This window comes from Xenia sp. Carnegie-2017, unplaced genomic scaffold (genome assembly GCF_021976095.1).
Source record: "Xenia sp. Carnegie-2017 unplaced genomic scaffold, XeniaSp_v1 HiC_scaffold_1, whole genome shotgun sequence".
NCBI classification, from domain to species: Eukaryota; Metazoa; Cnidaria; class Anthozoa; order Malacalcyonacea; family Xeniidae; genus Xenia; species Xenia sp. Carnegie-2017.
This window is the reverse complement of record NW_025813402.1, coordinates 947,957-972,290: the sequence shown is the minus strand read 5'-3', so window position 1 is coordinate 972,290 and position 24,334 is coordinate 947,957. Positions and strand designations below refer to the sequence as shown.

The window sequence follows — 24,334 nt, the reverse complement described above, 5'->3', positions numbered from 1 at the left end:
TTGGTTCATAGATCAATAGTAGATTGGTGCGTTCCCCATCCCGTTTCATGTCCTCGTACCATGAGAGCCATTGCAGAAATTTATACAAACGGTGATGAAGACTATAAGCTACCAAAGCATCGGCTACCATATTTTAAAGAAGACAGAGCGTCAAATTTTGAAGTGAGCAAAGTTGTGGTTAGAGTGAGGCATGAGCCTCCTTGATGTCCACATGTTTTGCATGAAAATGATTTTGGTGAGCTATGACGGAGTTGTACTCACTCAAGGATTTATAGTTTTAAATGCGATATTTTATCTTTTAGTTTTTACTTTATCTGTAAACTGTAAATGTACACTGTAATTGTAAATGCTTGTTGCCATTGTAAACTATTCAACAAACACGCAAGAGCTTAAACAAAGTTAACTACTGCGTTATTTCAGGAATACTCAGCACCACATGCATCATTGAATTACCCTGCCACGCCCACAAATATGGCGGAATTTTGCCACGCCCAAATATGCCTGGTGTGCAATAATATTATTAAAAAAAAATCTCCGGTGTGCAGAAGACATACTTTCCATACTGGAAACCAATGAAATTAAATCAGGTCTGCCGCAAATCGTTAAAAAAACGCAAAGAGCTTGCTATTATTCCTAATATATTTGATACTACCATGGAATAAGCTTAAATTGCTTTCTTCTTTTGCATATAAACCCAATTTCCAATAGTATTATTATAGTTTCACTTTGCAAGTAGGAACCAAAATGGCGGCTCCGCGCTCGCCCCAGACCGTTTGTCCCAACTCTTATACTATAGAGGGCTCTCGTCGCATTTATTATAGTTATGCTTCCACTTTTTCATAGTTTATTCATTTTCTTGTACTAATTTCCTAAAATGGCGAACAGAAAAATGTTGAGTTTATGCATTTCAAATATGATTCGTGTTAATAGGAAAAGACGAATATTGATGCATGTTACAGCAAATAAACTATTAGAAACGAGACGGCAGCTTCTGCAAATTTCCCATGTTTTTCTACCGTTAATTGCTCAAACAAAAGCCTTCATACGTAGCCCTCCTTATCGATCATGTCGAAGACAAGATAGAAATTCCGGCTGGTGGAAGACAGTTTGGAGTATTTATTGTGATCTTCGATTCAAAAAAACATTTCATGTATCTCGAGGAAACTTTCCTTGTACATATAAATTTTTTGCACTTTAAACAAGTGTATTTTGTTAAACTTGTGCACGAAATACTCGCCGCCGCCATGTTTTTACAACTTTGCGCATGGCATTTAGCATGGAAATAATTGATTTTTGCTTAGAAATATCTTAAAATAAATTATGCATTAAATTCGGCTCATGTAAAATGCGACGTTTGAATCAACATCGAATTTCCGTCGAATATTCGACTAACTCAGTCGAATATGCGACTAAAGTCGCATTAAATTAAAATCCGTCGAATTTAATTGTTCAAACGTCGCATTTTACATGCACATAATTCTCGCATTTGATTCGGCGCATGTAAAATGCGACGTTTGAACTGGGCCTAAAAAAAGGTAGCTGTTACTAATGTGATTTATTTAACACTTCTTAAAAACATGATTTCCTACGCTTACGATCCAAACCATATGTACTTAAGGTGATGTAACAAGAAATCGTGACGATTTTAATTTATTATTAATATGACCATGTAAAATAAAATATAATTATCCTAAATCTTACATTCTTGATTCATTTCTTTTGCGCAAAATTGGAAAATATTTTTCTACAGGTATAAGCATCGTGTAAATCGTACACCATTAAAGTAACTCTTTTGCGTGGGAAACCAGCATTTCCATTTGTAGAAGAGTCGAAATGATGACTCTTTTCCTATTGTAATTATCTTTAGATCGTCGTTTACAAAAAGATCAACGACAAAGGTAAAAATTTCTGTGCTGAACAAGAAAATAACGTTAAAGAAGATTGTTACGATGGGCTAGAAGATGGCAACGAAAGATACGACAATGCATTAGAAAATGAAAGTATGGAAGATGGTGGAAATACTCAACCAATTCTAAATTTACCCATTCAAGAGACTTTTTCTGAAGAATTTGAATCTTCGATGGAAATGTTGGAGGAAGACCTTGTTTTGAATGTTCCATCAACTCAAGAAAAACTTTAAATCATCGTCAACTTCAACGTAGAGTGGTATTCATTGAAAGGAAAAGATTATGTAAAATTTTATTATAAATAGATTTGTGTAAAACTCAAGAAAATATTTTGTTTTAACCACTCAATAATAGTTCAAAAACAACCATACTTGTTATCTACTAATGAAAAATTTGTAAAAATTTGTATGCTTTTTTAAATCTATTTCGTAATGATCTCTATTTTTATTTATGTCATTATTAATTTTCATTTTTTTCAGTGCTATTATCAACTCATTCCTACATAATTGTTTCAAAACAAGCTAATAATGATAGTGTTACTTCATAGCCAACAATGAGGTTTGCTCAAAAAGTATTTCAAAGTTCTGCGTGCAAATCAGTGAAAAGAACACAAATATGTTGACTATAGTTTGCGCTGTAACAATATTTTATTTTCGGCTTCCTGTCTACCACTTGCTACAAAATTTGACAGGAACAGATCATTGTAGACAATGATTATCTTTTGCTCAAAATTTCTTATCACACAATTTTTCCATCCGTTGGTCTATTTTTGCTGCAAATTTCAGAATAAAATTGCTTTTAAAGGCTTTTTATTTTTTATACCTAACCATCGTGATGTACTAAAGTATAAGAACAACATCATCATCATCATCATCATCATCAGCCTGTCACGCCACTGCTGGCGGATGGCCTCCACATCTTTCTCCACTCTTCACGGTCTTGGGCTCTCTGGATCCACATGCTGTCCGCTCTCTGCTCGATGTCATCTCTCCATCTCCTTTTTGGTCTTCCCTTGCCTCTTTTCTTGTCCCACGGGGTCCATTCAGATGTTTTCTTTGCCCATTCATAATTTTTCATTCGGGCTAGATGTCCTTCCCACTTTCCTTTGGCTTTATTAACTTTCTCGATGACATCCTTCACTTTTGTTCTTGCTCTCAGGTCTTCATTCCGGATCTTATCTCTCCTCGTGACACCGAGCATTGATCTTTCCATACTCCTTTGGGTGATTGCCAGTTTCTCTCTTTGATGGTTGGTAAGTGCCCACGTTTCTGCTCCATAAGTCATTGCTGGTAATATGACAGTGTCCATGATCTTCCTTTTGAGACACATGGGCATTCTTTGATCTCTCATGAACATGCTGTACTGTCCAAATCTCTTCCAAGCTGATGAAGAACAACATAATATCGTTGAATGTTTGTAAATGTAGATCGTCCAGGTTGGTATAGTCCTGAGAAGGACTGTTTTTGTTGTTGTTGACTGACGTTTCGACAACCTTAGCAGTAGTCATCTTCAGAGTGAAGTGACTTTTGACTCTGACTTCCACAAACATTTGACTGTGAAGATGACTTCCTCTAAGGTTGTCGAAACGTCAGTCAACAACAACAAAAACAGTCCTTCTCAGGACTTAACAACATGGACGATCTACATCTACAAACATGTAACGACATTCCCAGGTTCAAACCATTTACTTTATAATGTACTTAAGTATAGAAACAAGTTATAATACACAAAGAAAATGCGAGCACTGGGTGACAATTCTTAATTTCAGCAAACCATCCACACAGTGGCATAGCTAGAGGTCATGTTGGTTGTGCTGAGCACGACCAAACATTTTTCAAACTAAGGTTTTATTTACCCACTAAAATTTTAATACTGTTTTTAATATTGACAGATATTAACGAAAACAAAATCAATTTTTTATGCTTTATTTGCATTTTGTGATATGTACTTCATATTACTTTCACTATATTACGTTTCTACCCGACATCTGCCCTATTTATTGACTAAAAGCAAACGGAAGGGCGTTCTCCCGTTTTTGGTCATCCTCTATTCAGACCAGCACGACCAAATTATATATTCCTAAGCGCTGTTTGGCTGGAAAACCTCACGGCCTGTTCAAATGGGTATAGTCAGCCCTAGTTTGTTCGTGCTCTGATCAGGGGAGAACGACCAAAACATAAATTACTAATAATATATAAGGCTGCATTGCGTCGTACGCATGCTCAATCGTCGAATATTTTCCTTTGGTCGTGCCCAACTTTATTCGCACGTGTATTTCAAATATTGTCGAATTATTCATCGTTTTGCTGTGTTCTTGGACTGTGTGTGAATATAGAAATCAGTAAAGGACAGTCAAACGTTGCACCTGAAGCTCAAAGAGTCAGAGATATCGTTTCTGAGCTTTTACGAAAGATTGTCAGTTCACGCAACGCTATAGAGTAGAAATATTTTGTTTGTATGCCACGACCAACCCCTACGCTCACACTGAAAACAAGAGATAAGGGTTTGGTCGTGGCATAGATCATTTTATATAACCAATCAAAAACCATAAAACATTTTGTATGAAACATGTTTAGCTCCTAAGTTAAACATAAAGTACTACTTGAATAAGAACATGACAAACTCTTCTTGTTTTATTGTTTTCTCTGAAGCTGCAAAAACAGCAGCTCATTAAACATACGTCAGTTGTATAATTTCACATCTTTGATACATCATACAAGTGGGCAAAATGTCCAATGGACTCAAGTGATGTCCTTCTGATAATAGTTACACAGTCAGAGAAAGCAAACATGAGACAGTCATTGTGTAAATGGTGTGAACATGTGCTTTGTTATTTTATTTTGTTTTGGAGACACATAACTTTTCTTCAATATGCAAAGACATTGTTATGATATCACAATGCATAATTAGCTTTAGGAAAAATTAATTTTTGTGGACAGTTAACATAAATTATTGCCAATGTCACAGGGTCCTAATATTATTGATTTCAATGCATTAGGATGGTGCCATTGTAATTTTCAAATAAACGACTAATGATTGAATATGTCCATCTTAATACAGCATGGGGTACTTAGGGAAATGGTTACAGGATGATATGAGGATAGTAGAGGCACCAGGGGGATGTCATTTTAGTGATACAATATACTTTTCATAGAAATATAAACCAAACACTTACAGCTTGTTGTAAAACAAATGTTCCTTTCTTGTTCATAATGACTTCTTTAATTACTTTGATAGATGTTTCCAAAGCTTTCAAACCTTCTTCTCGATTCATTGTAGTTGTCATGACAACATAGGTTGGTGGTAAAATGGGATTTATCTTAAAGAAGAAAACAGTTTACAATCAATATAAATAATTAAATCTTGTTTTCGTGAACATCAGAGTGTCCATCCTCATTGTGTTTATGTAGCAATATTGCAATTTGATGCATTTCAATGAGAATGATCTGTCATATACAGTGTTGAAAAACAAAGCTTCATGCTATTCTTGGTTCTTAAGGTTCATTTTCCTTGACAGTTGTCTTGTTGTACACAATGTTCAGTAGTATATATAATAATCATTCTACAATTGAAATCTTGACATAAACATATTTAAAAGTTAAAATGACATGATGAATATGAGGTATAGCTCTATTGGTTAAGAACAGTTCATGTACGACGTCAGATGTTAATGTTGATTCATAATGGTTTCAAAAAAGCTTGGCTGACTGATAATTATGTTAATAAACACATAACCCTGGCTGTCACATGTTACAGTCGTAAACAAAATCTCAGCAAACTTTTGGCATAAATATAAAGCAGTTTTAAAATTCAAAAGGAGAAAGATCTTTTTGACTTTGAAATTCAAAAATTTCAATAAACCTTCGACTCACTGTCTCAAAGAGATGAGAAATTGAGTGTGGAAGGTTTATTGCAATTTTTATATTTCAATGTGATTGTTGTATAGGCTGTGTTTCAGATTAACTTATCCATTTAAAATCTAGATGTTCTTATTATGATCTTGTAGCTTTACCTTTGCTCTCTTTGGTATGGTTCATATGACATAATAAAATGTATTTACAACTAATATCATAAATGTATTTATTATTGTTTCACAATAGTGAAGGTGAATATGTTATCTATGCATTTGGAAATCTCAACTCTTGCACAGTTTTGCGAAAGAAGCATTTACGTTCTAAAAAAAAGGCTTCCTTTAGTAAAGTAAAAAGCGGACAATTATGACCTTATGATTCATGAAAGCCTTCTTATATTCAAACTTAAACCCCCTCTTAACACCCAAGGCAACTCAATCCCCTTCACCTTCTTTAATATACCGTCCTTCTCATTTCATTCCTTCATCTAAACTTCCTACTCCCTCACATGTAACTTAACACCCTGTAATATATGCTTGTATTTAAAACCTCCTGTATATAATTTATCTCAAATAATCTGAAGATGTCTTAAGTTAAAGAAGAAACGTAATTATTAAAAAACCTTTAATCTTTCTTTATTTTACTATCGTGATGGCTTTTTTAAATGTCTTATGTTGGGCTATTATGTTCATATTGAAAAAGTAAAAAGCATTGTCGTTAAATAATACAAATAAAAGTTATACGTATAAGAAAATTTTTGCAGTAAAAGCAAAAGCAGGGCGCAAACTCAGTAAATTTATGAATATTTTGCACAAACCTTGCAAGATCAAGCACAGAATGTATTGCTTCAACTTTTTCTTCGTTTAGTTCAGTTTTTTTCACGTTAACATTTCCAGGTTAAATGCATATAAACAAATTACTCCCCAAACATTGTAGTCATAAGACAATACAGCAATGTTCTTCTTCCTAATTTTCCGCTCTGTTTTGACTCCAATTCAGCGACTGCCAAAAGCAAGCTGGATACAATCAAAGGAAGAACCAAAAATCTTAAAGCTCTCACCCAAATCTCACCAAGAAACGACACGTACATTGCATATTCCTTCGGTGTTGGATCTATGGACGTCTGAACATTGCCATGTAATAAAGCACCAAGTAAAAATCCACAAAGTACGCCGAATAAAATGAAAAATAATATCATATGTTGTTTTGCATGTTTTCATCCATTGTAGCAACGCTTTCGTGAAGTCATTGTTGAAATTTTGCAGCTCTGAATACAATTCAAAGCAAATTCTCTCAACTCCCAATTTCACAATTCACAATAACAAAGACTATAAACATACCGCGCCATTGACTATATATAATTATTTAATAACCAGAAGAATTTGAGCAATTTCATTGGTTGAGAGCTATGATCTATAAGAGGACAAACGCACACAATGACGTCACAGAAACTTTCATGTTTATAAAAGCAAGCAAACGACGGATATATTTGAAAATTTATCGCAATACCTCCCTGAATGCGAAAATAAAGTTATTCACAAAGACCTAGTTGAGGCAGTTAACGTATTTGAGCATAAAGAAAAGAAAAACCCGGTTTTCAAACATTAATTTCTACTTCGTCTTCGATAACAAAATTTTAACAAAATTGATCATCAGCCATTGCTTGTTTATTTTGTTAGCCAATCACATTTTATCACGTGATCAAGCTAGCCAATAGCATTTCTTAAATCCTATAGACACGTAAGCGTGATAATTGCAAAATCAAGACTTTTCAATGTTCCAAGTGTTGGGGGACAAAGAAAACAGTTTGGCCGTTTAATTTTAGCGATGTTGAATGTTTTACTGCTATTCATCAATGCATTATAATACTACCTGATGAGATGATTGTTTAAAATCGTAATTCATACTGTTATTCAAAAAATAAAACTTCCTATTGACCACCTGCTTTTGGGGTGCGTGTTAACCGTACAAAATGAATACTACAAGAATAAAAAACAAAACATTTTGCATTTTTTAACGAATCTATGTGCTCTCGGCAATAAAAAATACATAATCAGTGTGGGTGGTTTGCTAAAATTAAAAACTTTCACCCAGTAAAGGGCGAAACTAGAACGTTAAGTGGGTGTGTGTGTGTGAATATTCATATATTCTGCTTTTGAAATTATAATCACTAACAAATCAAATCAGTAAAGCAGAGCTGAATATATGAATATTCACCCCCCCTCCCACTTAACATTTTATCATAACTTGTTCATAAACTAGAATATATCAGGATGTTCAGGTATAAATAGTAAAAAGAAAATCATTGTCTACAATGTTCTACTGTTGCTTCTAGCTATTGGTATGCAATGAAAATTTTCTTTTGTTCACAGTTAAATTTCGTAGCAAGTGGTAGACTATAGACGAAAATAAAATATTGTCACAGTGCTAACTATGGTCATCAATTTCATGTTCTGTCCACTAATTTGCACCCATAATTATTCAAAAGTATTGAATTTTGGGAGCTTTAAGAAAAATCACTCCTAAAATTGATGATGGATGCCCTATTAACTTGGCCAATTCTTGTTTCTTTATGCAAATTTGTTCATCACCTTGAGGTAATGTGTTATTTTCAATAGAACCATTTATAGAAACAGGCCCTCTGATGTAATCACATTGTCTTAACTGTGAGAACAAATTCTTTGGTAAATTACCAATACCTGGGCTACCAGAGCGAAAATACTCAACAATCGAATTCCATTCTTCTTCCTTTTCAGCACTGGATAAATCAATTCCTTTAAACTTGCTCAGTTTTTGAGGACTCACATCAAACATGATAATAGCTGGATGTGTACTGCTCAATCCATATCGCTCTAATGAGAACTTTGCATTATTTACCATGTAGAAACCTTCTCCATCAGAGAAGTCTAATTTGTCTCGACCAAAACCCAGCTCAATTCCGATTTTCAGAATATCAAGAGCACTATTGTGATCAGTACAATGGAAATATACTTCTGTCTCAGGATTATTTTCATTTAGTTTAGCAACTATTAATTTAACATATTTAAAAGCATCTTTTTCACGTGCAACATTGACAACATTTACTGGATGACTATGTTTTCCTTTTTTGTCAAAACGTGGGATATTCAAAGTACACCATACATTTTGATTATCATTTTTGAAAGGAAAATCCGAAACTTGATCATTTAACAAGACATTATACTTAAAATGATTTTCAATGTAAGTTTCCACCCAGGATAAAATTGGTTTGTGATTTGGATCTGCCATGTTGGTTATCCATTTAGCAATAAATTCAGATCGATGCTTTGTAAAACCAATCTTGCACAAGATTTTAGCAACCTCTTCACTATCTCTGAGATTTTTTACGCTGTCTTCTTCCTTAAAATCCTTCAAGAACCTTAGCAAATTTTCCTTTTCACTCCTGTGTTTTTTCATGTGAGGACTTAGTTTGGAAAGCCTGCAAGCAAACTCATCTTTCAAACCAAGCACTGAGCACAGAACATCTTCTGGGGTGAGTTCCAAGTCAAAGAGATCATTTATCTCAGGATGGTTTAGATTGGAAATGGTACTTTCTATATTTTTCACAACTTTAGCAAGATCCACGTCATTTGCCACATCTCTAATTTCTTTCTTCAAGCCACCAAAATTGTAGTAGTAAAGATATGTTTTATCAAGAAGCTTGGTTAAATCGTTGAGGTCTACTTTTAGTTTATTTAATTGTCCTCTCTCTTCAGAAGTGAGTTTGTCATCATCAGACAATAATGCCTTTACCTCATTCAACAAGATACCACAAAAAACAAAACATTGATAACAAACAAAAATTGAATCCATGAAGTACTCAAGTTTGGGTTTGTTAATAGTTTTTTGTAAATCTAACATCAGTGACTTAGGGAGAAGACATTTCAGCTGCCATTGGAAATGCCAAATCACATTTTTCTTCAAGTTTACATCTTCAAAATCTTTTAAGGTTAGCTTTATAGTACTTATGAGATCATTCTTTGATGTGAAACGTTTAAGATTTCCAATGATTGGATATTTATTCATACTAAAAATGTAGAGTAAAGGAACACATAAAACAACAAGTTACACCTAAACATTTGACACAAATCTATGCTTAAAGTTCTTATCAAAAACTTTAATTATAAAACAATACTTTCCAACAATAAGAATGGCCGCAGAATTTTCACTGCGTCATCCCGTGAATGAGACTTTGTGCTATGAAATTATAAAACTCGCCTCTTAAAGTTTACGTATAAGAATCAAAAAGCTTAAAACACAAAGGATAAATGCTTTCACGAAAATACTACATTACATATAACTAAGGAACTTACGATAAGAAATTTTCTCTCTACGGAAATATGCCACGACAGCGAAGAGGAATATACTTAATATTTTAAACTCACGAACCTAGTTCACTAAAAAACCCTTTTGTCGCAAATTTGCACGACTTTAACATAAACTAAACGTTTAACGGCGTACAGATATAATATAAAATAGAATCAAAATATAACTGCAAGACAAAAACGTTGGTTTCGATTTTAAGTCAAACGTAACGACGAACATTGGCAAGACTGATGACATTTAAGAAATACATTTAAGCTCACTTACGTATCACGAAAACCAAGAAATTCTCCCCATACATAACATCAATACGACGCTAACACAGTACTTTCATTATTTTCTTGGTTGCTAAAGTTGAAATTTGGAACTTATCGGACTTAAAGTAACAAGTATACTTTTTTTGTGGCATTCTTGGTATTTAGGCACGCGAGGATTTGTGGGATAGATGCGTTTGTTTGGTCACCTGACTAAGGCGTTGCCAAATTGCCATTGGGTAATCAAACATGTAAATGATCATAATTTACTACCCCGGATTTAAGGTTGAAAGAAATTTAATCTTTAAAACTGAAATTTTTTTTAATTTTGTTAGGCATAAAGATTAATTTAGTTTCTACAGGTACGCAGTATCGTTGGAAAAAATACGCCATATGGAAGTTCAAATATTGTGTGGTGTTAGTACATTAGTTGAGATAGTTACGAAAAGTTAGATCATTTTTTAGTGACAGTTTTTGGTTTACATGGTAGGGTTTACGCCGTTTGATAATCAAGAAAAATTTATACAAACCTCGTTGTTCCACAAAATCAAATCTATTTTATTTTACTCCTGATTTACATTATTATACAATGTTGATGGAACATCGATTGTGATAGGCTAAGAGGCAACAGGTAATTCTCCAAATTTTGCTAATAACATAACATTGAAAATTATTTGTAGGCGACGTAATTGTTCGTGTGAAAATTGCTAAAACAAACTGGAAATGTGCAAACTTGCAGCTTGCTCTGGATTTTGCTCTGTGTTTTAGTTTTTACACGTTTGCATAATATAAAGATCATTCAGACCTCGTTAAAGGAGCTTGGTCTGAATAATTTTTCGTATCATGCTCAAAGTCATCCAATAATTGTTTCAAAATTGTTTAAATCAATATTTTTACAATTCAGCTTTTGCAATGGTAAATAATGACTATATACAAAATCAATATGTCCTACGAGTTACGTTATAAAGTGTGATACGATTGTTTTTATGGATAAGATAACTCCGTGCAATTTCAAACTGTTTATTACTGAACTCATTTCACTTTGCTGCTTTCTTGCGTCTCCTACTGCTAATTTTGTTAGAGTCAGGCTTTATAAAGACTGCACCCACCAAAAATGGGGAACCGCTCATTGTCTCAGCCATTTTGTGTTTCTTCACACAAACCTGCCGAATATCTTCCCTTTGGTCACCTGCTGAACGACCATCACTTGTTATTGGACTTTTGATAAAATTGCACTTCTCTAATTCCGAAAATAGTTTGTCGCTCATGGAACCTTTACAGTCTATTTTTCCAGCCCTAAAGTATTGAGTAACTGTACTAAAGTCTTGTTTATTGCGCTTATCACATAAATACAATTCTCGGAAACCTTTCAAATTATTTGGGCATAAACAAAAAATGAGAAGGGCTGCTTCTGTTTTTATATAAGAATATTGCGTTAATGAGTATTCATAATCATTTGCCATGTAGAAACCATAATTATGCGACAAGTCACACTTTTCACGACCTTTACTTAATTCAATACCATTCTCAAGAATATTCTGAGCAGACGAATGATCAGTGCCATGGAAATATAACTCAGTATTCCCGTCTTCGTCTTTCTCCAATCTTTCAACCTCGATGATACCTCTAATTGCTTCATCTTTGTTACTTGCATTAAAAATCTTTACTTCTTGATTAGTTTGGTGCCCTGCATCATTACGACGTGAAAAATTCTGCGTAAACCAATGGTTTTGGCAGTCTTCATTGTACGGAAAAAGAGGAAAGGCGTCATTCGTAAATATAGTACACTTAAAAAATTTCTTAATGTAGGTTCCAAGTAAAACTGTCATTGATTGATCATCAAGGTGAGACAGAATAAACGAGAGTGCATTTTCTCCTTCACTTTTCATGATCTCTTTTTCAACCAACTCATTCGACATGTGAAGCCAGCTCACAATATCGTACATATCAGTTCTAGCGAAAGGACTTCGCTCAGTTCTTTTTTGGAGCGTAGTGCAGTAGACGTCTCTCATTATTGATTTTGATAAACAAGGAGCCATTCTACAGAACAAGATAGATACTCTTACAAAAATAACACAGAAAAAACGAATAACAGTAATTAGAAACCTTTCAAATATTTAAAGCGAGGAAGTCGATACGTTCACATTCACAATGGCTACATATGTAAACGTTTATTTATTTGCATTAAAATTCCTTCAAAGCTTATGAAAGCTTATTCCTTCAACGTTTCTTACCAAACGTTGTGGGAAACGTTATTTTGCGTAACTTTGCCTCATGTATTTGAAATTTTTGTTGAGATAGTTTTTCATGGAACGAATAAGTAACTTTGATCGTGAGCTTACGATAAACATTTCCACTATTGCAAAAACTTCGAAATATCAAACGGAAAATTTAAATCAAATGTAACATGCTCCAATGCACCACAGTTATGAGGAAGTGATGAACATTTGTGCTGTGTGGCTACATCATTTATAATCAAATACCAAAGAATGAATTAATTATTTTCAAAAAATTCAGAATGTATTAAAAAACAAGCTACAAAGTAATTTTTGATCCATAATAACGACTTTGAAAGTTTTAAAACGATAATTTTACACTAAATTATTTGCACTCAAGGGAACTTTATATGCCTTAGTGCGCAATAGATTTGTTACAATCAAGGCAAAAGAGCCAATACATACTTCAAAATTTATCACGCGATTCTCACTTAAGCGTAACTTAAATATTATAAAACATGTTTTGATGTTTAAAGTGTTCAAGAAATTGACGCCTCCTGGTTATAACTGGTTTAAATATTTTCATGTTCATAATAAGTACATAGATGTTAGGTCGTCAACGTTTTGATACCAGGATACGGCGCATAAAACCGTTCAAAAAAATCGATATTTGAAGCTTTTGACGACAGCCGAGCACAATTTTCTTTGTATGATGAAAACTGTCAAAATTATACCCAAATGCGTTGAACATAGTTGCAATTACAAATACATTTTTCATTGGTTTCGCTTTCATTATGGAAACGACGACGAATAGTGTTGTCTGAATTCATCAAAATTTACAAAACTCCATTCTAACGTTAACTAAGAATGTTTACTTACTTTTACAGAAGAATAACAGCTGGTATTTGACAATTTTTATATAACTACGAACTGAGGAGCTTCGATGGACGGCGTACTATCCAGAAAGAAATGACAAAAATCGCGTCTCTGTGTCGGTACCAGACCTCTGACGTAGTGTTTCCCGCTAATTCCGATAATTACCGTCGACCACGAGCCGAAGATTTCCGGTGATCCCTAGAGTACCCATCAAGTCAAATAAAAATGTTAGTTAGGATAATAAAATATAATAATGACCTCTTTCCTGAATAAGTTTAAATCATTTTAAGATTTTTACATTTGTGATCTCTATGAAGGCCCATATCTGTTAAAACTGATAATTTTATGTCAACAGACACAATAGAAAAACAGTTGTCCAATTATATGTAATACATATTAAAGAGCATTTCATATAACCAATCAAAAACCATAAAACATTTTGTATGAAACATGTTCAGCTCCTAAGTTAAACATAAAGTACTACTCGAATAAGAACATGACAAACTCTGCTTGTTTTATTTTTTTCTCTGACGCTGCTCATTAAACATACGTCAGTTGTATGATTTCACATCTTTGATACATCATACAAGTGTGCAAAATGTCCAATGGACTTAAGTGATGTCCTTCTGATAATAGTTACACAGTCAGACAAAGCAAACATTAGACAGTCATTGTGTAAATGGTGTGAACACATGCTTTGTTATTTTATTTTGTTTTGGAGACACATAACTTTTCTTCAATATGCAAAAGACATCGTTATGATATCACAATGCATAATTATCTTTAGGAAAAACTAATTTTTGTGGACAGTTAACATAAATTATTGCCAATGTCACAGGGTCCTAATATTATTGATTTCAATGCATTGTGATGGTGTCTTTGTAATTTTCAAATAAACAACTAATGATTGAATATGTCCATCTTAATGCAGCATGGGATACTTAGGGAAATGGTAACAGGATGATATGAGGATAGTAGAGGCACCAGGGGGATGTCATTTTAGTGATACAATATACTTTTCATAGAAATATAAACCAAACACTTACAGCTTGTTGTAATACAAATGTTCCTTTCTTGTTCATAATGATTTCTTCAATGGCTTTGATAGATGTTTCCAAAGCTTTCAAACCTTCTTCTTGATTCATTGTTGTTGTCATGACAACATAGGTTGGTGGTGAAATGGGATTTATCTTAAAGAAAACAGTTTACAATCAAACAGTGAAATTTTCAAAAGATTATTTATCATTGCATGGTATTTAGGCCTGGCACAGCTATTGTAAGATATAATTACATTGCTGTGCACATTTGGAACATCTATAAATAATTAAATCTTGTTTTTGTGAACATCAAAATGTCCATCCTCATTGTGTTTATGTAGCAATATTACAATTTGATGCATTTCAATGAGAATGATCTGTCATATACAGTGGTGTAAAACAAAGCTTCATGCTATTCTTGGTTCTTAAGGTTCGTTTTCCTTGACAACTCATTTATTGACAGTTGTCTTGTTGTACACAATGTTCAATAGTATATATAATCATTCTACAATTGAAATCTTGACATAAACATATTTAAAAGTTAAAATGACATGATGAATATGAGGTATAGCTCTACTGGTTAAGAACAGTTCATGTACGACGTCAGATGATGTTAATGTTGATTCATAATGGTTTTAAAAAAGCTTGGCTGACTGATAATTATGCTAATAAACACATAACCCTAGCTGTCACATGTTACAATCGTAAACAAAATCTCAGCAAACTTTTGGCATAAATATAAAGCAGTTTTAAAATTCAAAAGGAGTAAAGATCTTTTTATAAAGTCTAAACATGCTCAATGATTGCAGTACAATAGAACTTACCTAAATGAAGTCATAATATTAAACGTCGCTCGATTTTGAAATAGAAATACAAACAATTCGTTATGTTGATGATGGCACAAAATATGTACAAAGATATAACGCAGATTGTTTAATCAGTAGCATTTTTCATTGAAAACTTTTCAAGAACCTCAAACGATAATACTTTAAATACAGACGAACAAGTTTACAGTTTGAGTTTACATGACTGACTTTACCGGTTCTCGGAAACATCCGGTGGAAACTATCGGTATTCGCCGATTATTATTCGATGTCTGTCGTGAAAATGGTTTGTGACGTATTCAGTGGACGTAATCGGTTTTCCGACCCCAGGTTATCCCAATGAACTCCATAATAACATGAAACATTTCTGTTGATGAAGAACAGTCTGTTTAATATAAATGCTACTGTTTGTAGTCTTTTATACAGCATATGAGTCTGATCCAATCTTTAATTTAGCAAAGAGTTAAATTTATGGGTTGAGGAACGACAAAACTTCTGTATGTGTTTATTGATCATACAGAGGTGTGTTTGGAGGGGGCTCAGCCCCGTTTGTTCAAATTCTATGCCTTGTATTGCCAGTGAAATATATATATCAAAAAGCTTGCAGCACCTAAATATATGTCAGGAAGCCCATCAATATTTTAATATATATGAGAAAGGCAGCAACAGTTGTAATATACATTAAAAAGCCCAAATAGCTGAAATTATGGAGATATGCCTCTGTGATCTTATAAACCAAAACCTACAATTAAAATATAATTGACAAGTCTAGAAAAGAAGTAATGTTCTTCTCTGAGCTACAGAAGTAGGGTACATTCGTAGAATTCATTACCAAAAATACTCACTACTCGAAGTAGAATTCTCTACTTGAGTCAGATAATTGAACCTTATATCAAAAGCAGTTCAGCACAACAATCACCAAACGCAATCATACGTTTGACGTAAAGGCATTTTTTTCATTTTTTTCGTAATCCTCGATTCTGGCGATATGTAATGACATTTAGTAGCCGTCAACAATCAGTTATTACAAACTTATCCATAAAAAAACGCAATATTATCTCAAAATACTGTATTACTAGCAGCAATTGCTATATAAACACAAGCTCAAATTTCAAAACTAGGAACCAAAATAGCGGAAATTCATCAGGTGATCAATATTGCCCAATCAAACGGATAACAATAGATGTCCCAACTCTTAAAAATAGAGGGCTCTTAGGTAATCAAATAGATAAGTGGGCGTTTTAAAAATAGAAAATACGACATCGAAAAGTACATTTGTTTTAATTAGTTAATATTTCAATTATCATTACGTTCACAGCGGACTTGTACAAATTATAGATATTTATAGTTCATCAGGAATTGAAGGAAAATTTAAATCATACAATTCAATAAGAAGTTTCAAATATAAAAGTACGAGTAAAAATATTAAATATTCAGTCTGACTTTCTGCTCCAGGTTCCATCTTTTGATCCTCTGCAACGCTCTCTGGAACGTTTTGTGAACGGGAATTATTTTTTTTGTCTTGATGTACTTTCTCCAAGCTCTAGAGATTTTCTTCTATATCTTTATTCTCGTCCGTATTTGATTAGAGTTAGCTCTGGATTTTTTCACCGTTTTCGCTTCTTTCCTTACTTTGTATGAAATCGAATGTAAATACAGTTGACCAACTTTAAGAACTTAAATCATTCATTCTGCCACAGCTACATGACACAACAGTGCAATGCAACAGCCACGAAGACTGCCATTCCACAATGTTGAACAACAACGGAACAAGACGCAGCATGGTGTATTTAGGAAACTTTTTTCTTTTTTCTTTTTTTTCACCCATGCAAAATACCCATTATGCAACAGTCACTTCATCTGATATGCTTCATCTGCAAGGGGAAGTCCCTTAACATACCCATCATGTGAATGTAGGATAAGATATCATAAGATCTGCGGACAGAGCGTATTAAGGGAAGAAACAATGTAACTGCTTTAGAGGAAAATTACAGAAAACACTGTTACAAAAAATTCTTCAGTGTAGCCGGCCCTGGGTAAGCAAAAGTCCTACTTGGCTAAATTGACTAAGCAATTTTCTATTGTCGCGTGTAATGCCCGTTTTGTGTCGTGTTTGTGAAGAAATTATGAACATTGAACTTTGCTTTAGAAGTTAGAATACACAAGTTATGAGCCACCAGCTCAATAAAACGTGTTTTCCAGGGAATATAATAACAAGATAATCATTGTCTCCAAAGAATACGTTCTTACAAGTTAGTGTGCTATAAATATGGTTGATATTCACAGACATGGAAAGTGAACTTCGTCGCTAAAATTTAACATGGTAAAATTTTCTATAGGCAAAAATATCTCATAAGACATTTTACGTACTTTGAAGATCAGCTACATAGCATTCAGCAACCTTTTCTTTACTTAACACTTCACAGTTAAATTTCGCAGTGAGCAGTGGACAAGAGCCTAAAATGCGAAATATTATGGCACGGAAGATTAAAATCATGATTTACAATCAAACGGCCAATTTTACGTCTTGCGGTCAATGTTATAAAAATTGCCCGTCATAATTAACTTGTTTAGAGATCAACTATTTAGGAATGAAACAATCTGATGACAGCAATAATCACTTAACAATGATCTCGTTATTAAAAGGTTAAAAGCCGTGAAATAAAACAATTTGAAATGGATAAGTTCATCTGAAACATAGCCTATAGAACAATGACTTTGAAATTCAAAAATTTCAATAAACCTTCCACTCACTGTCTCAAAGAGATGAGAAATTGAGTGTGTGATGAGTAGAGTGTGGAAGGTTTATTGCAATTTTTATATTTCAATGTCATTGTTGTAAAGGCTGTGTTAGGCATATTATATAAGTAGATAGTGAGTGGACGAGTATTCTATAACATAGCATTACGATCTTGTAGCGTTTTATATCACTAAACTAAAATATCGTTTAGTTCTCAATTATTATTTATCAAGTATCATTTAGTGTCATTTAATGGTCAAAATACAAAACAAAGTATAAAGAACAAGGCATATTATATAAGTAGATAGTGAGTGGACGGGTATTCTTTAATCCAGCATTAAGATCTTGTGGCGTTTATCACTTTGGCAGTTGTGGTTCGTATGGCATAATAAAAAGTGTCAAATATGAATATAATAATGTATAAAAAGTCATAGCCACCTCTAGTACTTAAAGGGGTTGTATCACGAATTTTAGCCCCCCTTTTTTATTAGCTAAATTGAAAGACCTTATTTCAGTGATTTTAAATCTGCAATTATAATTGAAATTGGATTGGTGAAAGTGATTTTATGGACGTTCAAAGTCACGATTTTCAGCATTTTTTTTGCGAACTTTTTGATCGGTATGCTAATGAGTTGTGACGTAGATAGTTGAACACATATATCAACATGGCGTATTCTACTAGTAATCTTAATAAGAAACGCGGAGGAAAACGCTGTGTTGCTGGCGGACCTAATCAAATTAGTTGCGCCAATGATTCAAAACAGAAGGAATGTCGATGCATCTGTTTCCTAATAAAGAAACAGAGCCGCAAAGACATAGAAAATGGGTAAATTTTGTGCGTAAACATAGACCGGGTTTTGAGGCTTCCTCTACCTCGTGTCATTTGAAGATTCTTGTTTTGACCTTAATTTGAGCGTGCAAGTCAAGCTCAAAAGAAGGTTGAAGAAGGATGCTATCCCAACCATTGACGTGGCTGGGATTCCTGAACCATTACAAGACGAAATAACCGATTGAAAGCGAAGACAAGTAAGTTTACGCTTGTTTATGTTAATTTTTCTTTTGTCATATGTAAATTCGATATATGTTTTGTAGATTATTCGACATACTCTCCATAAGCCATCGCTGAAGGAAACATGTTCTCTCGATGAGGAAGTACCATCTACTAGTGATGGAGCTGAGCATGTTGAAGTATGCACTGGGGAAGCAAACGATTCGCCATTTGAAGAAGAGCTACATGCAGTTGGTGAAAATATTTGTGAATCCCAGTCTCCATGTAAATCGTGCCATCGTCTTAAGAAAAAACTTACATCTTTACAAAAGACTTTAAGCTGGTATAAAAAGACAAAAGCATCTTTGAAGAAAAAGGCCCAGAAGTTGCAAAATGAATATCGACGCGAAATCAGGGAAAATCGTAATACATCTGGAATGGAGAAGTAAGGCACCTCCTTCCCACCACCAGCCTGAGGGTTCACCTTAGGCAAGTGATAGTACCCTCTAGCCTCCCTATCTGGGCACTGATATACACACCTTTCCTGATGATTACAGTGTTAATATAACATTGAATGGTATGTATACTTGTCAGATTGAAGATGACTATCTCACTCGATTGTGCAACTAATTAATTTTCATGAATAATTTTTTTTATTGTAGTTTAATGCTCAACATGCCCTTTGTGGATGCAGTGCACTCAAGTGTGAAGACCTTATAAGATAAGTTCATGTGGCTTGCTATTTTCCATTTTTACATTTATGCTATGATTTAATTCCATATAATTTTTCTTTTTTTTTCCCAGACTGACATTGAAGAAAAGATTTTCTTTACCGTATAGTGCATCCATGTATCTCCTATTTGGTTTTCATCTAGGCATATTTCCTGACCATTCTAAACTCAGCAAAGAAGGCCAACAGTCTCTACAGTGCACAAGTTAAAGACCTTTCCATCATCGCCTCTGATGGTATGTAACCTTTTGTGTTACCACTTGGATATGCTTTCCGAATAAAGTGGTAAACACAAGCAGGTAAAGGCCGAGTATTCTCCCATCCCATAGACCCACAAAACCATCGCATCAACCATCTGTATGCCACAGCTCTCAAGTACCTGAAGTAAATAAAAAGGTTGGACTAATTATTGTTGATGAAACAATGTTGATGATAACATTGTTTCTCATACAATTTACAATCTTACATATTTAATGATTGTGATGCTTGGCGGCGATAAGCACGTCCATTCCTATCTCTCAATAGTGGCCCGACGTTTTCAAGGACAGCCTCATGAACTAAAGGCCCAAATTTGGCATGCTGTGTTATGCATGATATTTTCTCAATGCTGCCATCGAATGTCATTTTCTGCAAAGCTGGTCCTATTTCCTTACAGCATCTGTACTCTAATGCGCCTTCTAACAAATCGGTATGACAGCATTGACAATTACACCTGAAACGTGGGAGCATTGTGGTTTATAAAGTAACTTTATGTATATTACAAACAGGAGAAAACAACAACTTACCATTCACCGAGTGGAATTACGCCATCACTTCGTTGTTCTAAGGTCGCAGGAGAATTCCATCGGGATCATCTGGAGTATGCACTTCATCACCATCTCCTGCGAGCGGTTCATCGTCATATGCGAAGTCGTTTAAATGCTCGACATAACCCACGGATTCCGAGCTCGAATCAGATACGCATTCAGACATCGAATTCGAATTATCTGAGCACTGATTTGAAGCCATACTTTCCGGACAACTTGTTTTTTAATATTTTATTGAAAATACTGTCATTATTTGTTTTAACACAAGAAAAACGACAACAAAATCACCTCCTATAATATAATATTATATTGACGGAAACAGACGTGTTCAACTATCTACGTCACAAGTATCAATATGGCGTCGTAAAAAATTCGCAAAAAGTACCCGACTTTGGAGGCAAAATTAAGCAACTTATATTTATCTGTTTAAGTCCAGCGACATGTCATAGTTCTTCAAATAATCCAAATTTTCAATTAAGCTAATAAAAAAGGGGGGCTAAAATTCGTGATATAACCCCTTTAAGGAAGTTTGTCACAAATAGAAGATTAAGAATCTAGTGAGTATTGCGATAACGTGATTTCCGTATGCACTCGAAAATCTCGTACACTTGCACAGTTTTGCAACTGTAGCATTTACGTTATAGTAAATAAAGTTGCCTTCAAAAAAAGTAAAAAGCATTGTCGTTAACTGATAGAAATGTAACTTATACGTAGACGATTTTTGCAGTGAACGCAAAAGCTGGGCGCAAACTCAGTAAATTTATGAATATTTTGCACAAACCTTATAAGATCAATCACAGAATGTATTGGTTCTACTTTTGCTTCGTTCGGTTCTGGTTCTTTCACGTTAACATTTCCAGGTTAAATGCAAATAAACAAATCACTCCCCAAACATTGTAGTCATAAGATAATACAGCAATGTTCTTCTTCCTAATTTTCCGCTCTGTTTTGACTCCAATTCAGCGACTGCCAAAAGCAGGCTGGATACAATCAAAGGAAGAACAAAAAGTCTTAATGCTCTCACCCAAATCTCACCAAGAAACGAAACGTACATTGCATATTCCTTCGGTGTTGGATCTATGGACGACTGAACATTGCCATGTAATAAAGCACCAAATATCCACAAAGTACGCCGAATAAAATGAAAAATAATATCATATGTTGTTTGGCATGTTTTAATCCATTGTAGCAACGCTTTCGTGAAGTCATTATCGAAAATTTGAAGCTTTGAATACAATTCAAAGCAACAAATAAACACTGACCCTCAACTTCACAATAACAAAGATCATAAATATACCGCGCCATTGACTATATATAAATATTCAATACTTAGAGGATTAAATCACGTGTTATGCAGAAGCATATTGCTGATTTGCTTTAATATTAGAAACATTTGTGATTTGTGTAGTTGTACAAAGAGCAGACCAGTATTGTTTTGCAAATTTTTTAAGTAAGAAAACTCAGCACTCTAAAGGCATCATCAACAAGCTGTAAGTACAATGCTAACAGAATGAATACTAAAGAACAAAAATTCCAATTTTTTTAATATTTATCATGACATCATACAAAAGCCAAATCAAATTATCTAATCTACAACAAGCAGTAAATAGTTCGTTTCCAAACTTGAGTATATCTCGATGTTCAGGTATAAATAGTAAAAAAATAATCATAGTCTACAATGATCTACTGTTGGTTCAAGCTATCAGTATGCAATAAAATATTTTATATCAACTGTTCTTGGGTATAACACCAGTCGGTTATAAGATTAAAGGTTGCTGAGATTTACAACGACTCACAACTGAAATTGACGTCATCTTTACTGCCAATCTCATTTCCTTTTTGGTTCAGTTCATGAGCTTTAAGAAAGATCACTCCTAAGATTAATGATGGATGCCCAATTAGCTTGGCCAATTCTCGTTTCTTTATGCAAATTTGTTCAACACCTTGAGATAATGTGTTGTTTTCAATAGAACCATTAATAGAAACAGGCCCTCTGATGTAATCACATTGTCTTATGTGTGAGAACAAATTCTTAGTTAAATTACCAATACCATGGCTACTTGAGCGAAAATACTCAACAATCAATTTCCAATCTTCTTCTTTTTCAGTACTGGATAAATCAATTCCTTTAAACTTGCTCAGTTTTTGAGGACTCACATCAAACATGATAATAGCTGGATGTGTACTGCTCAATCCATATTGCTCTAATAAGAACTTTGCATTATTTACCATGTAGAAACCTCCTCCATCAGAGAAGTCTGATTTCTTTCGACCAAAACCCAGCACAATTCCAATTTCCAGAATATCCACAGCACTTTCGTGATCAGTACAATGGAAATATACTTCTGTCTCAGGATTATTTTCATTTAGTTCAGCAACTTTTGATCCAACATGGTGTAGGGCATCTTCTTGCGATGCAACATTGATCATATTTATAGGATGACTATGTCTTCCCTCTTCATCTAAACGTGGGATATTCACAGTAAACCATTCATTTTGATTATCATTTTTGAAAGGAAAATACGAAACTTGATCATTTAAGAAGATATCATACTTAAAATGATCTTCAATGTAAGTTTCCACCCAGGATAAAATTGGTTTGTGATTCGGATCTGCCATGTTGGTTATCCACTTAGCAATAAATTCAGATCGATGCTTTGTAAAACCAATCTTGCACAAGATTTTAGCAACCTTTTCACTATCTCTGAGATCTTTTAAGCTGTCTTCTTCCTTAAACTTCTTCAAGAACCTTAGCAAATGTACCTTTTCACTTTTGTGTTTTCTCATGTAAGGAGTTTGTTCGAGAAGCCTGCAAGCAAACTCATCTTTCAAACCAAGCACTGAGCACAGAACATCTTCTGGGGTGATTTCCAAGTCAAAGAGATCATTTATCTCAGGATGGTTTAGATTGGAAATGGCACTTTCTATACTACTCAAAGCATTATCAAGATTAAATTCATACACATACTCAATTGTAATTTCTTGCTTAAAGCCACAAAAATTGTTGTAGATCAGATTTATTTCATCAAGAAGCTTGGTTAACTTGTAGAGATCTACTTTTAGATCATTCAGTTGATTTATCTTTTCATAAGTGAGTTTGCCTTTATCAGACAATAATGTCTTTACCTTGTCCAACAAGATACAACAAAATACAAGACACTGATGAAGAACACAAAATGAGCGAATTAAGTGGCGGTCAGTTTTACCAGCACTTTCATGTCTGTCTAGGGTACGCAATTGGGAACGCCAGTCGCCAAGAACAGTCACATATTTCTCAACATCTTCATTGTTTTTAGTAGTTCGCTTTTCCTTGATTTTAAAACATTCACGTTTCCTAATGATTGGATATTTATTCATCCTAAAAGCCTGGAAGAAAAACGGATAAAGAAAACATGAAGTCACACTTAAACATATGACACAAATCGATATTTAAAGTGCTCACAAAAACCGCGTGCTCTCAAATAGACTCGTCTTTGAACGTTTACTTATAAGAATCGAAATGCTTAAAACAGAAGTGTAAAATGCCTTCATGAAAATAGTACATTATAAATGATAACTTACGTTATTCCACGCTACAGAAGTATGCCAGGGCAGCAAAGATGAAAGGACAGATTAAATATAAAACTATATCACATTTACCATTACTCAAGAAATGATTGCCTTACACTGCATTTCAGCCAATCAGGTTGTGCTGCTTCAGGCGTCATCTAGGCGTCATCAAATAAACACAATGCGGTGCGGTGATTGGTCAAGAGCTTGAATAA

General features: G+C 34.1%; 2 protein-coding genes across 11 annotated transcripts in view; both read right to left on the bottom strand.

Moving 5' to 3' along the window:
* LOC124440592 overlaps window positions 1-24,334 on the bottom strand; it is an 87,634-nt gene that overhangs the window by 36,020 nt on the left and 27,280 nt on the right. For 2 of the 10 annotated variants that reach the window (XM_046991004.1, XM_046991011.1), the window contains 2 exons: window positions 13,449-13,643; window positions 10,891-12,393 (listed from right to left, as the gene is read on the bottom strand). The exons of 2 other annotated variants lie outside the window; for them this stretch is intronic. In XM_046991004.1, coding sequence (XP_046846960.1) covers window positions 11,391-12,392 — 1,002 coding nt within the window. In that variant the 5' untranslated portion in view covers window position 12,393; window positions 13,449-13,643 and the 3' untranslated portion in view covers window positions 10,891-11,390. Of the gene's footprint in view, window positions 1-10,890; window positions 12,394-13,448; window positions 13,644-14,491; window positions 14,636-15,306; window positions 15,524-16,568; window positions 17,764-19,867; window positions 19,893-21,351; window positions 21,959-24,334 lie in introns of those variants that run through there. 6 more of the 10 variants (XM_046991019.1, XM_046990996.1, XR_006946701.1 and 3 more) reach the window with 6 other exon arrangements.
* On the bottom strand, window positions 7,747-10,513 carry LOC124440482. Its single transcript, XM_046990879.1, has 2 exons — window positions 10,367-10,513; window positions 7,747-9,803 (listed from the first exon to the last, which is right to left on the bottom strand). The coding sequence occupies exon 2, from the start codon at window positions 9,800-9,802 to the stop codon at window positions 8,240-8,242; it is 1,563 nt and encodes a 520-aa protein (XP_046846835.1). The 5' UTR covers window position 9,803; window positions 10,367-10,513; the 3' UTR covers window positions 7,747-8,239.

Coding starts and splice junctions, on each gene's coding strand:
- LOC124440482 (XM_046990879.1), bottom strand. CDS start 9,802: ATGAATAAATATCCAATCATTGGAAATCTTAAACGTTTCACATCAAAG.